The sequence below is a fragment of the Acanthaster planci genome, linkage group LG14 (genome assembly GCF_054643075.1).
Source record: "Acanthaster planci isolate LZ-2023a linkage group LG14, COTS_SCS, whole genome shotgun sequence".
Taxonomy (NCBI): Eukaryota; Metazoa; Echinodermata; class Asteroidea; order Valvatida; family Acanthasteridae; genus Acanthaster; species Acanthaster planci.
The window spans coordinates 445,796-459,523 of record NC_141790.1 but is presented as its reverse complement, the minus strand read 5'-3'; the positions used below and the strand labels follow the sequence as shown (position 1 = coordinate 459,523).

The 13,728-nt window shown below is 44.3% G+C and overlaps 1 protein-coding gene across 4 annotated transcripts in view; it reads right to left on the bottom strand.

Moving 5' to 3' along the window:
• Positions 1–13,728, bottom strand: part of LOC110977831 (fibronectin type-III domain-containing protein 3A-like) — a 99,231-nt gene that overhangs the window by 16,637 nt on the left and 68,866 nt on the right. For all 4 annotated transcript variants that reach the window (XM_022232298.2, XM_087145400.1, XM_087145401.1 and 1 more), the window contains exons 6-9: positions 10,078–10,140; positions 7,925–8,117; positions 3,224–3,348; positions 994–1,156 (exon numbers count right to left, since the gene is read on the bottom strand). In XM_022232298.2, the coding sequence (XP_022087990.2) occupies positions 994–1,156; positions 3,224–3,348; positions 7,925–8,117; positions 10,078–10,140 (544 nt within the window). The remainder of the gene's footprint in view (positions 1–993; positions 1,157–3,223; positions 3,349–7,924; positions 8,118–10,077; positions 10,141–13,728) is intronic.

Sequence of the window (13,728 nt, the reverse complement as noted above, 5' to 3'; positions counted from 1 at the left end):
ATCTTATGTGTAACCAGTTGCCTGTAGCAAGTCTACGGTGTACTATAGTTGTTCACCATCACAGACCTACAGCAACTGTTCCTATTCTGCTATACAATGCATTCCTTTAATTGTACTGTGTACACTCAACCATATTGATGTAAAGAGAGACTTTGATGGAATTGTCGCACCAGTTTTGACCTACACATGAATAAAGACGGTCTAATTTAGTGTGATTCTCAGAAAGTTTTTCACAAGTGTTTTGTTTTACTTTAACCAGGACAAGTTTTGCCTGGTGGCCAGAGTCTTGCTCCCTACTAGTTTGAAGTCACGCTCTGGTTAAATATGCTTAAAGCAATCTGAAATCGTAGCAGATTCCTCATAAGTCATTCCACATACGTGACAAAGCACATTTCTTGTCACAAGTAACACGGGATGGTCAACAACAAAGGAAAGCATGTGACTCTGTCTGGGGACTGCGTGACTTGTTAGTGACTTGTGAGGACTTGTGCTGGACTTTCTGAGGACTTGTAACGGACCGATCTGCAACAATTAACAACTAGGTAGCCAATGAGGGCAGCCAAAAATGGGGAGTCAGGTTGGCGTAGTGCTTCTTTCCTCGCCTTTCACCTCTGCGGCCCGGGTTCAACTCCAAGCTCCATCTACATGTGGATGGGGTTTTCGGTCCCTACTCGAGTCCCCAGGTTGTACTATAACATTATCCTGCAATTTTCCTCCCACCACTAAAACTATAACTTCTTCTGTCTCCTCTCAGCAGGTTTCCTCAGGCTCATGAGCTACAGCGCGCCAAGGGGACTTTTGAGGAATCCCTGATTTCATTATCAGACGGACTTTGAAACTAAAAACAACACAATAATAATGACAAATGTTTGAGACAGTGCTGGAACAGTATCCGTGCACACAGAGCTAACAAAACACCCTGCAGGGTGTCATCTTCCACCAGGCAGGGTGGTCATAATTCCTCTCTGTTCTTTTTCTCCCGCTGGCACTCACCTTCGTCTCGTCATCCATCTCCAGAATATACCCATTGATCTCCCCGGCACTCTTTTCCCATTCCAGGTGCAAGCTGTGGGCACTCGCCTCTCTTAGCGTGGGTGGTTCGGGCTGGTTAGGGGCGCTGCCTGAGGAGTAGTAACTGACCTCTGGACTGAAGTCACTGCAAGAAAGACACGGGGATCAGAGTGAACTAACAAGCGCACGGCTGAGTTACACCTTAAACATGTCCTGCTTTCAACCCAAACTGTCCGAGGTTCGAATCCATTAAGGGCTGATTCACTGGTTGATTCGATTCCAACTGTTGGAAAAAATGTCAAAAATGTTGGAGCTCACTGGAAAATCTCCTGTAAGACTTGTGACTCTGACTCACCGGCACAGCTTTCTCATGCTTTGGAAATCAGACTTGAGTAAGGACAAATGGTACGTTGGGCTCCGACTCACAGGCTGGCATCTTCAGCGCTTTGGTAATGACAAATAAATGACTCAACCGACAATACCTGGACCAGGACTTGAATACCAGAATTGAAACCTGCTAACAATGGGAACACATTGATGGGTTCCTTACTGACAGAGCAACCACGCCCGAATTAGTGCCCCCCAATTAGCGTCCCTGCTCCGAAGGTAACAGTCACATGCCACCTCTGATATGACCATATGTGACCCAGGACATGACTCCTGCGTGGAGAGCACTCTCTTAAAATAAGTAAATATCTCACAGAACCAAAACGTTCCCAACAAATTTCACCAGATGGGAACTTTCCCCCTTGAGTCTTAAATGTCAAAGTCATGACATATTTAGAATGTTGACAAAACGGCTTCTTTAATTTCGGTTCCTACAACTGGGGTTTCCGTTAATGGCTCTCTTCCTATGAGAGATGGGGGGGATTGCCGCTTTCTGCTAAAGCTTGTGTCACAAGGAAGAGCAGTAATTGGTACTGATTGGACTCACACAAGGAAAGACAGAAACAAGGTTGTCATGGCTTTCACGTTTTGAAAAAAAGCAGGATGTTGAAAAAAGAATGTCTGTGGAGAGTGGGAAACCACGAAGAAAACCTGCATAGGATTTGGCTTGATCTGCACTATACCAGATGTTTTTGAACAAACGTGTTTGGAAAACTTCTCAGCAACTCTGCATATGTTTTGGGGTGGGGGTGTATCATGTAGCAATGAAATAACTAGTGTAGCTAACGCACTGGCGCCTCCGTTTCGCTATTGCGTCACAAGATCATTTCTCCCCACAGGGCCAGGCTGTCTTGTGGAGTTTTCGGGGCCAGCATTTTCTTCATCAGTAATCTGACTCGAACTTGACCAAATCAGTTGGATCAGCTCAGCCACATGACCAGCCCTCAGGTCGGGTGAATTACATCAGGAAATGACTTCCGCACCAGTTCCCCAAAGGGCTTACGACACGCAAGCTACCCATTTACCAAGGTAGCCCGAGATAGTGGTGCACCCAAGTTACGCATAGTTAGTAATAAGAAGAAATGCTGGGTGAATTCTCTTTGGCGCTGCTACTGCCATGTGCCTCAGCACCCAGTTGAAAATGCCATGGGTCAGCACAGGACTAGATTGAGAACACTCCAACAAGAATGCCCACGGGATGCGCGTCGGCCCCCCTCCATCCCCCCCCCGGACATTGTTTCTAGGCAACACACTGCCCTCTGTCATTCAAAAACAGAGTACACAGAAATCTGACACAGGCATGGCCCGAGCTCAGGTTCTGCTATCCTTCGCTAGGCTCTCCCGTAGCTGATATGTTACCTTTCTCCCACACAAGAATGAGAAGTACATGTAGCTGTAACTGAGTACCTTTCCATGAGGGTGAGTATGAGTAGGGAAATGGGACTCGAGGATATGTAACTACGAGTAGTAAAACACAGCAGCTGCAGTGCAGCAAATACGTGTACAAGTGTGAGTGTAAGAAAGACAGTACTGCGGATATGGGGCAGCGTGGGCATCTGGGAGTTTCACAAAAATACGGGTAGCAAACACACCGCGGCCGGTGAAAACAACTGCAACGAGCGCGCGCGTATGTACAGATCAAAGAAACCATTGTATAACCCGATCCTCGGACTGGCTGGTGCATGCGTACGTTGCCAAGGTCGCTGTTTTCAGCCGCGCAGTACCTGTCATTTTGCGAGAATCCCGGATGTCCGCGCTGCCCCATAGTCCAGTACATTTTTATGGGCACGAGGCAAGAGCACTAGTGCTTCCGTGTGGATCTCACCTGGCCCCGAAGTCGTTGATGGCTTGCAGACGGAACCTGTACAGCGTGGACGGCTGCAGCTTGGTGACCTTGAACATCCTGTCCGGTCCCTCGTAGACATCCACGAAACTGCCCGAACCACTCCCCTGTGAGGACACGATTAAAAAAAACAAGACCCGGCAGGCGTGAGATTTCGGCTGATTCACTGTGACAAATGCTTCTGGTGATATTGGGAGGGAAAAAAAAAATCAACCCCTCCTCCCATTCCAAAAGAAAAAGTACAGCGAAGGGATATTAACAAAATTTGCGGCACAAACGAGGTCATCGTTCATTTACAAAAATCCAGGGAAAACCAAGCTATTTACTTTCCGTTTCCTGTTAAAGAGAACATGAACTTTCCGTTTTGGGAGTTTCATTTTCTGAAAGGATGCGACAGACCCTGAATATTCTTTGTACCCAGTTTTGTTAATGCAGAACACACATTTTCGTCATTTTCATCCACGTATTCCTTGTCAAGTCCCTTTATGTTTCATAATGCTTCTGAAGTATATACCAGGCAAGATATGGGACGGAGGGGTACTCCCCCTTACCTGTCCAATCCCTAAACACACTCTAGACTATTGTTACCTAACACATCCCCCCTAAAAGTCTGTAAAGAATTCCTGAGATTCCGATCAAACAATGACCAACACAAAGGCGGGGGGGTTCTCTCCATCCCATATCTTGCTTCAAATGCTGAAGTAGTGGACAGGGCGTAAGAATGTATCAGTCAGACCAATAATCAAAGTAAGGTTTTATTCTCGCTGTAATAGACGCTTTGCATGGTAGCCATCTTGCAGGGTAGTTTTTTTGTTCCACAAGGAAACCTCCTTTGTGCACACCCTGTGGAACAAAAATATTGGACTGCAAAATGGCAGCTGTGCAAACCCTCTATTGGCAATCATTTTTGTCCCCATGTTCTCATTTTTGGAGGCTTGTTTTTTTTGTTCAATGAAGATACTACTATTTAAAACAAGACAGCGGTCGGTCTGTAACAGTTGAAATAAAACAGAGAAACAAAGATGGCTGGATTATAAATTTGGGTGGAGCGAAGCTGCAACTACAAGAAAAGATTCTGTGCATCCCTCATAACTGTCACAAAAGGCCTCCAAACGTTTGTTAAAAATTGACTGTGTAAAGGAAAGGTCAACCGCCACAACAGCAAACATTAGGCGCTACTCTGTGTGGGAGTTGCTCCGATATGTTTGCCGTCAGAGTCATTATTAAATTGCCCTTTGTCTGCCCTGCGTTCTTCCGATTGGCAGAAGACAAATAAACCACTCCTCTGAGCAGCAGAGAGCAGAAACAGAACTTGTCAATGTCATTTCATATCTCCAGTCGGAGGCAGGAAAGGACAGGCTTGTTTGCACAGGACTAATGACCGGCCACAACATGCTTTATGCGAAGCATACACACACAAACACACCCTCATTTAGGGTACATGTACGTAGAGTGGACTTTCCTTTCTGCTCCTATAGTTCAGGAAACTCTGTGAAATTACTCATTTTCTCGAACTGCAAACACTATTTTAAGCTTAATTTAGGTTGACGATTTCCTCTTATTAAACTGTTCCTCTTCCGTTGGCTGTGGATAACCCTGACCCCCAAAACGCCTCCGAAACTTGTTTTTCAGAGAGGTGGAAGACCTGGTGGAGCTCTGGTTTAGTCCACACAAGGTTAACCAGTGAACACAAGATTTTCTCACCCGAAAAAGCTGCGGGGGGGATGGCAGGGTTTTTCTTTTTTCCCACAAATTCTTCAATCTTGTAATTGCGCTGTGACCCAACCAAGCATGACATGTTAATGTGTCGACCGCGGAAATGAAAAGACAGCATTTTCAAACGAGTGTACGTGACCACCCCCCCCCGGAACTAGTTAAGAAAATTATGTGTGTTTACGCGTCATCTGGCGTCAAGTGGTTAAGACAAAATGGATTAAGCGGACCTGCTCTGTTCTCGGGTCCTCACAATCACGGCAAGGTTGGCACACACAGAGAAACAGTTTGACCAACTGTAATAAGACAGCCAGGTTGAAAAAAGGGGGGGCAATTGTCTCAAAAAAGCATGGACGATTGTGGGTGTGGATTGGCTCACTCTACTCCTCCCGCATCTGTCTCTCACAAACCCATCAGGCTCAAGAAGATTCTGTAAGATCAAGGAAAGCAGAGCCAAAACCACTGCCACTTTGACGTGGGGGTCGACACCCCTTGAAAATTCAAGCACAGAATATACATGTACGCCGTCGGACTCTCCACAGTGGTGGCTTTTTTCAGGATTCAAGACAGTGCCAATAAAAAAAAAAAAACGGCGGAGGAAGATAGGTCTACTGGTAATTTGTATGTTTGTCATCACAGTAACAATCCTTTTATGCATGTCAAACACAACTGTTTGCATGAAATCCCATTTTTTCAACGGTGTTGGTCACACCAGAGGAGCAGCGTTTTTCAGGAACGAAAATCACAGACTTTTGGGATGAACCAACTGCAGTTGAAGGAACAGGGACTTGAGTCTGGGCAACTTCTGTCAGTTCTCTATCACTGGAGCGGTCCAGGTTTTGAGTTGATGCCGTCCCTCTTACGATGGGGAATCTTTTGCAAACCATCGGTCAGGTGCCGTGTGCCCCCTGACACAGCCGCTCATCTCTCTCCGTCCATTGAATTTGTCCATTCAAAGCAAACAAACAGTCAACCGGGGGAGTCCGATACTACACATGAGAACCAAACACATTTCTACCATTTGTTAACGATTCGAGAAATGGGGTACAGTAAACAGCTCAGGGTAAGAGCATGTATCTTTAATCATTCTGCTCTGGAATGTACATGTACAAAGCGTACTGTGACGCAATCGCCACGGCAACGGGCAGACATGTAGCAGATTCATTCCCCAGATGACCAAATTTTTTCTCGTCCGCTGGAATCTTTCGCTCGAGCACACTTGCTCAACTGTAAATCACGTAACCCAGGCACATTTTCAGGGTGTCAAAGGAGCTCCAGAAAAAAAGCAAATCTTCAGTAGACTTGAGAGTACAGAAGCGGGGAAAAAAGACATTCTGTCAACATCAAGTATGCCTGGAACGTCCTGGTATGTTCACAGCTGACTGGGAAAGACCCCGTCATCAGGAATGGCCGGAATTCTTTTCTCGGTCCCAAAAGTTCAGCTCTGATGAAGGAGCAGCCCCCCTCCCATGATAACTCCATGAAATTCTCCCATTCAGGATCAAGTGCAGACAGGAGGAAAACAAAACGCAGGTACAGCGTTAACGAGATGATCAGGAAGACTGATAAAGAAGTCAACGCGGGTAGGGCACAGGGAACCTTGAAAAAGGTCACCTCTAGTTAACCTTCCTTTTGCTGTAACCGTCAAAAACAGTCATAAATTCCTTCCGCTTCTCCCTCTACAGCACAGACATATCATATGTCACTTGACTGATTTTTGACTGACAGGACTACTGCATCCAGAGTGCATCTTTGCATAGGGGGGGTCAAAGATGCGGGTCGGTCAAAGACAGAAAAAAATCCTTCATTCCTGACAGCAATTCAGGTATCTGTACACCTTTGTCTCTGCTAGTTTAATTCTTGGACCCGACCATCGGAACCATTAATGGTGATTCTTTCTCCAACTTCAGTATCAATTAGCCTTTTCTAGAAATTTGAATAAAATCTGGTACACTGAGTTCGTTACATATTCACGTGAACATAATTTGAATTCACCATACTAAAGTCAGCGTTGCCATACCGGTACCTCATGATTCGGGGCAAGCTGTTGCTTAGTTACATAAAAGACGCCTTGCACCAATGTACTGTTTTAATGGGTAAGGAGGGCACAAAGGAACCAGTCCATTCCAGAGATGATGGTCACGATGCAAAAGCTTGCCCTGAATCATGAGGTACACAGCAAACGTGTCTTTAGTCTGGGGAATGCAAATAGTTTTGTTTATGTACGATCAGATAACTCAGTGTACCAGATTTTATTCCAATTCAACTTGCAAGAGGCTTATTTGCCCAGGCTCAATTCCCACTCGGGGCCACATTCCAAATTGGGCTTTCAGTTCTGACTGCTGTAAATAGGGATTTTATTTCTGAGGACTTCCCAGGCATCAATTTTCTCAATCCTCTAAAACTGAGCTCTCCTTCCTTGCATTATTGCAACTAAAAGCTGTATCTTTATAGAGATCAGCCCCAAGTCACTGAAAGGCCCACTCACAAAAAATAGGTATTTAATTAAAAGAGCAAATGATTTAGGGCTTAAATATAATTATATAAGATACGATTTTGGGGGTTTTTTTGGATTGGTTTGGTTTTGTTTGGTGTTTTGCATCACTGCGATGTTCATTTTGTAGACCGGGAGTTTCTGTCCTTCATCAATGTACATTTTCATGTATAAACACTGTGTGCTGTGTGTTGTCCAAGAGCTAGTACAAATTTCACGAGCTTACTCAGGTGCGAGTCAAAGCCAGGACCTTGGGCTTACTAGTGCAGATGTCTGAACCACTCAACTACTGGGCTTGCCAGGGCCGGCTTGCAACTTTAAAAGTAATCGGCTGCAGGTACCGCACACGCAACATACATGTAAGATGTCATTTTTTGGTCGAGAAGTTAATTTTGTTGAATTCAGAGTTTTTGGCTGGTGAAAAATTTCCAAGCTTCCTAGCCGAAGCGGAACTGAAATCTCAAGGGCTTATCTACCTTGTCACACTGGAGGAGGTAGCTGTGGATCTTGGAGCCGTTGGCCAGGGGCGGGGTCCATCGCAGGCCCAACGAGTTCTTGGTGCGTCCGGTCAGGCGGGGGATGAGCGGGACGTCCGGCGGGCAGCCCTGGGTCTCAAAGACGGCCGGCTGGGAGAGGGCCCCCTTCACATTGTCCAATATTGCACACACACTGCCGGGGGGGGGAGGAGGGAGACGAGATAAAAAAAAAAAGAGATCAAAGCAAGGGACACAGAGAACCACTTGTCGCATCTCAATTCCGTTTTTGAAAAGTTTGCGCTCGCTAGGTATTTTGTGACCTGCTCGACGAAAATGTCTCAAAGGTCTCCGGAGCCGCTTTGGCGTTGAAGGCCGAAAGGTACGGTACGTGTAACTTGCACAATGAAAGCAACAGGAAGACCCACTGCATTTGATAATGTCTATTTTTACCAGGATGCCAGACTGAGGGACATGTGTACATCAACACAGAAAGTCGGACTTGCTCTTTCTATTGCAACTGAGCAAAATGAAATCTTAAAAAAAATAGTCTTACAACTCATTTTCACAGAGCATATATTCACAGAGCATAGTTTCACAGGGTCACATATATTTGTCGGGGGGAATCTTCAAGAATTCTCCAAATTCCAAACAGCCAATGGCACATATTTCTCTGCTCTGAACAAAACTGGGTCACCACGCCACACCTCGAATGACAGTGGTTAACAAAATCCACTGAAATAATTCCTTCACAGAATGGTAAATAAAAAAAAACTTTCAGAGAGAAGAAAGCAGCTCTGGATGTGAAGTGCTCTCCTTAATCGATTGGGAATCCTTGATGCTGATCCATAGTAACGACAATGCGGCATAAAACCTGATTAATACACCCCCCCACTGCATCACAAACTCCTTCTGTCATTCTTAAACACTTGGATTTTCATCACCGCGAGGCATTTTTGTCTTTTTTTTTCAGAGGAGGATTAGGAGCTTCCAATTGTGTCCGCGCAGCCATAGATTATCTGTGGCAAGGTCTATGGGAAAACTGGGCCGACGCGTCGGATATTGAAAGGCCAGATTACGCTCATGATGGGCTGAAGTAGATGTGTGAGGGGGGAGTTGATTTGGTATTAATAGACACTGACACCTTGTTTTCCCCCAGTTCTCAGCTGGAGAAGAGTGCACCACGCTTCAACCACACTTACTTGGCTTAACCACTTGCTGCCTGGGGACCCGTTTTCAAGCTTTATACACGGAGCCGGGGAACCCAAAATAGGCAAAGGGAACAGGGCCTTGTAACAAAAGACCGTACTCCGAACAAAAGACCAGGCTGCTGGGAATTACCAACATTTTTTCAATCTCAAAAGTGGAGATAATCTCGCCTTGTTTTGAAACAGTATACCACGGTTTGGGGCATTTAGAGTGAGCGGATTACCACCGGGGACAAAAATGCTCCACCACCACAGCGATGAGCCACACAGTACCGTTTCACATTAATCTGGCCCCTATTGAAAAGAGGTCAGCAGCGCACTGTGCCAGGTTCGTGAACAAAAGAAAGTTATATAACACCGCACAATCTGGGCTCTTTTTACAAGGCTGCAGGCCTGGCTGAAATACTCGGGCGTCAATAGATTTTGTCCGTCAGACTAAAGTGGCCACCAGACAGTAATTTGTGTGGGTGTAAACGTCCATTAATTGAAATGATGAATTTTTGAAGAGTTTTGAAAACTGAAAATCTTGGAAAAGTCCCCGATTATGTGCACTGCATTTTTGCAAACCACCCGGCAGCAAGTGGTTAAAGTGTTCGTCACAAGCCAAAAGTTCAAAAGTCCGGGCTGTAACTGCTGCACAGGCATTGCAGCGGGAAGGAGAACAAATGGGCAGGGCTTGAATCCAGAACAACCTCTGACAATGGGTGTATTTCACACTGACAATTACGGATGATCTACATGCATGCTAAATTCCCTTTTTGCGTGAATATTCAGTGGAAAGTCAGGAGAAAATGTAGGCAATATTCGCACAAGTAAAAGGCACATGATCTCATATTGAAGTGTGTTGATTGGGTAATATTTGTTGGGGGCGTTTTTCAGTTTCTTCACTTTTTTTGGGGGGGGGATTATTCTCTGGTGTGGCCTTCCCCAAACACTGATGATTCTCACCTGAGTTGATATTCCGTAGCTGGTTTTAGGTCCGGTATTTGGTACTTGTTTTCTGTTCCATGACTGGAGAAAAATGAAAAGTAATCAACACTTTGTTTAACAATCAAGAAACCTGATTAGTGATTAATATAATGCCTGAGCCCTTTTTGCACCTGCATCCCCTGACACTTGGCAATTTTGCTCGTAACCTTCCTGAATCCTGATACACGTCATCAGTCGTACCGTACCTCGATCTGGCCCATGTCAGTTTTTGACATTTCAAGAAAAACGCATTTAAAGTTGGGCCCGTTTTAGATCTTTCATTTCCTCCACAACACTAACTTTTATTGACACAGATTTCGTATTTATTTTTTCCCAACAAGATATCTCATATATTAACTTAACTATCCAATTGGAAAGTTAAATTAAGATACATATGAGATATTTTGTTGGGAAAAAACCTTTTAAGTACTAGGTTAAAATGCAGTGCCAAAACCACATGTACTTTAAAATTTTCATTGTCATATTTTATGAGCGCAAACAGCAACATATACAGATCGGTCGCTTCATGGAACGAAACATTTCGACAGTGACCTAGGTCAAGTCATACATGTACATATGAAGGTAAATTAAACAGTGCAAAGGATTAACAGTATCAGAGTTGTCTCTTAATCATTTTAAAGGACAGCAGTGACTTTTAAATGACATGGGTAAAGGAAGTACCGTAGACCAAATATCAGAGTTGTTTCTTAATCATTTTTAAGGACATCACTGACTTTTAAATGGCATTAGTGAAGGAAGTAGACCAAATATGAATTCAGTAACAGCTGGTCAACAGCTCCTGATTCAGTGATGCAGAGTGCCAGCACTGCATTGCATCTAAAATCCAGGGGAAATGTTATTTTTGATCAGAACCAGGCAGCCTGAAACCAAACGATCGAATCCCATAAACGTGATTGATTAAATTGTAACTGGCCTCCTTATTCTTTACCTTAGTTGGTTCCCGGCTTCAACGTATGTCTATTTGTGCGATTATTTAAGGGTACCAGTTTAGCCTAGCAGTCCCTACAGAAACGCGCAGCAGGTGCGACGCCCTCTCTTCCTGCCTGGTGGCCGACCTAAGATGACCAGTATTCCTGAGAACATAGTAGTGCATAAGCGCGGGAAAGAAGTCCTATACGCGAGCGTGAGGTTGGAATTGAGACATAAATCACCATACTGATCACTAATCACAGAGCAAGACTGGTAATTAGTCCATTTTTATGATTGTCCATTCTGAATCTTGAAAGGATCAGCAATTCACACTCATTGTAATTTACGCTGCTGTGCGGGAGTGAAGTTGTAACGTAGGTGAAGTGCCTTTGTGAAGGCGCATGTTTTTGTGAATAAAGAAGAAGTGTGGCCCTGTGTCAGCTGTATCTGTCCCCTTGTTACTGGCCGCATTCGTCGAGCGGTAAACTGCCGCCAAAACAGATCGGCGTCACGTACGGACTCCAAACGACGAGACTGCCGCAGTATTGTTGCCGTGACTTACTATGAGTACGCCTTGCTTAGGATTTCGTGTCATTGTACACACAGAGGCCCGTCACGATTTTATTCAAATTTCAGCATAAAAAAACAAGGAATATACTTATGTTCAGCGATTTACAGACAGAGAAACTCAGTTGAAACTATGGTTCAAAGCTCAGTCAGTGAATGACACCAAACATGACTGAACTTCAAATGACATCGATAGGTATCGCAATAAGGTCCAGATACTAGACTGTGTAAGACACTTCGTGGAAATAAAACAGCGCTGTCTACACGTTTCACAAAGTGACCTACATGTATCTCGATGCATGAGTCCATGAAATAATCATTTTAAATTTTGGAAAGGTAGGTCAACATTTTTAATTACCCAAATTAATTCAATTAGTTATTCAGAGCACCTGTAGGTTTGACATCTTCAGAAAATAAAGATCTCATCACGCACGACAAGAATATGCTAAAAACCCAAATTTGTCAAAAATTGAGATACTGGTAGGTCAGATCATGGTATGATCAACGGTGTAATTGCTCTGTGCAGGAACCAGAGGCGTATTCTTTGCACTCTCGACTTTAAAGAGGTCTCCAAGTGGCTGGGCTCTCAACCCGCTTCAAAACCTGCAAAATGCTTCCAAAAACACCCTGGTGGAATGTGAAAGACTGGGGAGGGGGCATCAGCTTTTGTTAAACAAATATAAAAGTGCAAAAACAGACTCCATAAATTTGTCATTCCTAATATACATGTACACAACTTTATCACCAAATGGACATGCTGGGAATTGCTATTACGTTGTACACATCTATGCAGGTCTGGCACCTGTAGTCCTTTGTCCAGTTTTCTTTGACTTACATGTGCCGGTAGACACACTATCAGAAAATGTGCCTTTTCAAGAAACATTTGGTTAATACAGTCCTTTAAAACCCATTTGGATAAGAAATTGTGACAGAAAACTTGTTAAGAAACCACACATATATTTCATGAAACGATATTTCTTTTCTCATATTAAAGAAATTCAAGAATAGCATTGCTACTTGTGCAGAAGACACCATCGGGCAATTGTTTTCCTGCTAAGTAGATTGGCTAAATTGAATCCCAGCAGGAAACCTACACAAAGTCCAAGTGATTACAACATTCTGGCCTGGTGAAGTCACAGCCGAGAATAGGGGAGCATTGTGCCTTCACAGCTGCAGTTTGGCAATGGCCCTGTGTCCCTCCCCTCCCCCATACCAGACTTCTGACACCAGACTCCCATGTCTGTTCCCACACATCGCTTTTTACAACTTCCTTCCTCCGGCTACAATGGGGCCGATACATTTACATGTATCAGCAGGACGACTAAAAATCACTGACCAATGGAAAAAAAAAAAGAAAAACCAACTCAACATCCGCAAGTGGCTAAATTTATTTGGTCTTGACGGAAAATGACTTTTGAGGGTAAGAAAAGTGACCTACATACATGTACATGTATCATGTGAAAACAAAAAGGACACGTGACCGAGTGCCGGAACGTACAATCCAAATGGGAAAGTAAAGAAAAGGACAAAAAGGTTCTAAAGTGCAAAACATGCACGTATTTGATTCCTGATTTTTTTATGTACGATTTGGTAATCCACTTGTGTTAAAGGGTTTTCCACAAGTGAGATATAATTTGTAGGAGTCCTGATCTAGACCAAGAGAGGGTGCCATTTTCCTATTACACTTACATGTACGTACACCAACACCAGTTTCCCAAATCTGGACATTTCGTGTCTCTTCCCATGAATACCCAGTACACGCTGAATCAGTTTGGAACTCAAGAAGCCAATGTGACTTTGGTACAAAAAATACCTCTGCAGTGCACTGCGGTCTCGTCCTCATTGAAACCTCATTCTAAACATGGATCAAAATCCAGCACATTTTTACACCTCTCAATGATCAACAAAACAAGGATTCCAAGATTCCAGGCATTTCAGAATGCACCACATTTCAGACCAAACCTCAAGCAACAAAAACAAACCGCAAATTCCAGTCTCAGGTTTCCGTTCAACCCAAGGGGTGGACAGCCACAAGGCAACCCGGTCCCCTGTCCCCCACCCCACCTTCGTGGCCTGACCTTCTGGTGAACCCTGACCTCGCCTGGCCTTCCATATCTCCCACACTCCACACCT